Below are 2,500 nucleotides of genomic sequence, written 5' to 3'. Positions count from 1 at the left end.
GAAATCACAAATCACCAATCACGGCTCTGATCGGCAGTGATGGAAACACGACACCTCAGTGGATACGAAAGTAGGATGAATAAAATCAACAGCGATTTGTACAATTATTATAATTTGTGTAACTATCAAAACCTACAGTTCTTATGTTCTCCTCAAAGCCTCCAGACTGATGAGAAAGGAGTCTAGTGCCTGATCTTAGCAGTTTCCTCTCTTTAAAAAACTGCATATCTCTGCAAATGTTATTGTAAAAATATTTAATATACAAATCTCCTGTTGATTCAGTAGCAGCATCTTCTACATCCCAGACCCTTTCCTTCACAACCTCGGTTATCACAGCTCCTCCTCCTTTGTCCCGTTGTTTCCCTCCAGGTCAATACACCGTGATGATGGCTCACTTCTACCTGAAGAGGAAGATCGGCTACTTCGTCATCCAGACCTACATGCCCTGCTTCATGACGGTCATCCTGTCGCAGGTTTCCTTTTGGCTCAACCGGGAGTCTGTGCCGGCGCGGACCGTCTTTGGTGAGTCGGCCAGTAAAGTCTATGCTTCAGGTTTTAAAGCTGCATTCTCTCTCCTGACCACCAGGGGGCGACTCCTCTGGTTGTATAGAAGTCTATGCTTCAGGTTTTAAAGCTGCATTCTCTCTCCTGACCATCAGGGGGCGACTCCTCTGGTTGTATAGAAGTCTATGCTTCAGGTTTTAAAGCTGCATTCTCTCTCCTGACCACCAGGGGGCGACTCCTCTGGTTGTATAGAAGTCTATGCTTCAGGTTTTAAAGCTGCATTCTCTCTCCTGACCACCAGGGGGCGACTCCTCTGGTTGTCTAGAAGTCTGTGCTTCATGTGTTAAAGCTGCATTCTCTCTCCTGACCACCAGGGGGCGACTCCTCTGGTTGTATAGAAGTCTATGTTTCATGTGTTAGAGCTGCATTCTCTCTCCTGACCACCAGGGGGCGACTCCTCTGGTTGTATAGAAGTCTGTGCTTCATGTGTTAGAGCTGCATTCTCTCTCCTGACCACCAGGGGGCGACTCCTCTGGTTGTATAGAAGTCTATGCTTCATGTGTTAAAGCTGCATTCTCTCTCCTGACCACCAGGGGGTGACTCCTCTGGTTGTATAGAAGTCTATGCTTCATGTGTTGAAGCTGCATTCTCTCTCCTGACCACCAGGGGGCGACTCCTCTGGTTGTATAGAAGTCTATGCTTCATGTGTTAAAGCTGCATTCTCTCTCCTGACCACCAGGGGGCGACTCCTCTGGTTGTATAGAAGTCTATGCTTCATGTGTTAAAGCTGCATTCTCTCTCCTGACCACCAGGAGGTGACTCCTCTGGTTGTATAGAAGTCTATATACTTCTCTTGATTTATTCCCTCAGTAAACATTGTAAACATTAGTTTTTGGTCTCAATCTCTAGTTCCAAGTCTTCTTCAATTTAGCGTGAAGTTCATTTAGTAAATTATGGTCATTTAGAGTCAAACAGAGCATCAAGCAGGGGATGTCTCTAAGTCACTCCTCTTCAGTCCAGATAGAGTCACTTCCTGTTTATCGTTTACAAAAAAAACAAGATGGCAAAGGCGAAATCCCTCTTTTACGACGTCTTCATCTGTCAGAACCGTGTCTGGGGAGTAAGGAGTGACTCAGGTTTCTGCTCCACCAGGTGTGACCACCGTGCTCACCATGACCACCCTCAGCATCAGCGCTAGGAACTCTCTTCCTAAAGTGGCCTACGCCACCGCCATGGACTGGTTCATCGCTGTGTGCTACGCCTTTGTCTTCTCCGCGCTCATCGAGTTTGCCACGGTCAACTACTTCACCAAGAGGAGCTGGGCCTGGGATGGAAAGAAGGCGATGGAGGCCCAACAGCCCAAGGTGTGTACCGTGTGTGAAGACCCAGAACCTGGCTAACTGGCATTGTGGGGACCAAACTGTTTAACAGGTTTTTTCTGGGGACTTGGAGTCCCCACAATTATAATGTTAAATATCTTTCAACATGTCTGATTGTATGAATGTTTGTCTGTCATCTTTCATCTCAGTAATGTTGCTTTGTTTGTAATCTGAAAAAAGGATAAACTTTCAGAGTACTGATTTACTATATCTAGTACTGGTTGTTGGAGACGTGTAGTCTTAATGAGGCCTAAATGCTGGTACGGGAAACATGACAAATGCAAGCATCCTCTAGAATTAAATTAAATTAGAAATATAACTTTAATTTAAGTAGTATTTCACAACAATATTAGACATAATTGGAGTCAAATAGTGTCAAACAGACCATAAAGCAGGGTATGCTTTAGGGCGGGGCTACAAGGTGATTGACAGGTCGTCACGAGAGACTTATATGGCGTCTCTACGTCACTCCTCATTCCAGATGTGGTCACTAAATCATTGAAATCGAGGCTTTAAAACATCAGTCCACGAACCGATGAGTGGCGTCCCGATGTAGACGCCCACTTCTGATATACAGCCTATGGATTCATCCCATCCACAGTCAGAAAGACATAACT

At 45.4% G+C, this 2,500-nt stretch overlaps 1 protein-coding gene across 1 annotated transcript in view; it reads left to right on the top strand.

The window, feature by feature from the left end:
• The window catches only part of gabra5 (gamma-aminobutyric acid type A receptor subunit alpha5), a 24,466-nt gene that overhangs the window by 21,299 nt on the left and 667 nt on the right, over nt 1–2,500 (top strand). Inside the window, exons 8-9 of the mRNA XM_034531364.1 lie at nt 370–522; nt 1,657–1,868. Of these exons, the coding sequence (XP_034387255.1) occupies nt 370–522; nt 1,657–1,868 (365 nt within the window). The remainder of the gene's footprint in view (nt 1–369; nt 523–1,656; nt 1,869–2,500) is intronic.

This window comes from Cyclopterus lumpus, chromosome 4, assembly GCF_009769545.1.
Source record: "Cyclopterus lumpus isolate fCycLum1 chromosome 4, fCycLum1.pri, whole genome shotgun sequence".
In the NCBI taxonomy this organism is placed as follows: Eukaryota; Metazoa; Chordata; class Actinopteri; order Perciformes; family Cyclopteridae; genus Cyclopterus; species Cyclopterus lumpus.
Note: the sequence above shows the minus strand (reverse complement) of the source record. Positions and strands in the feature narration are given on the sequence as shown.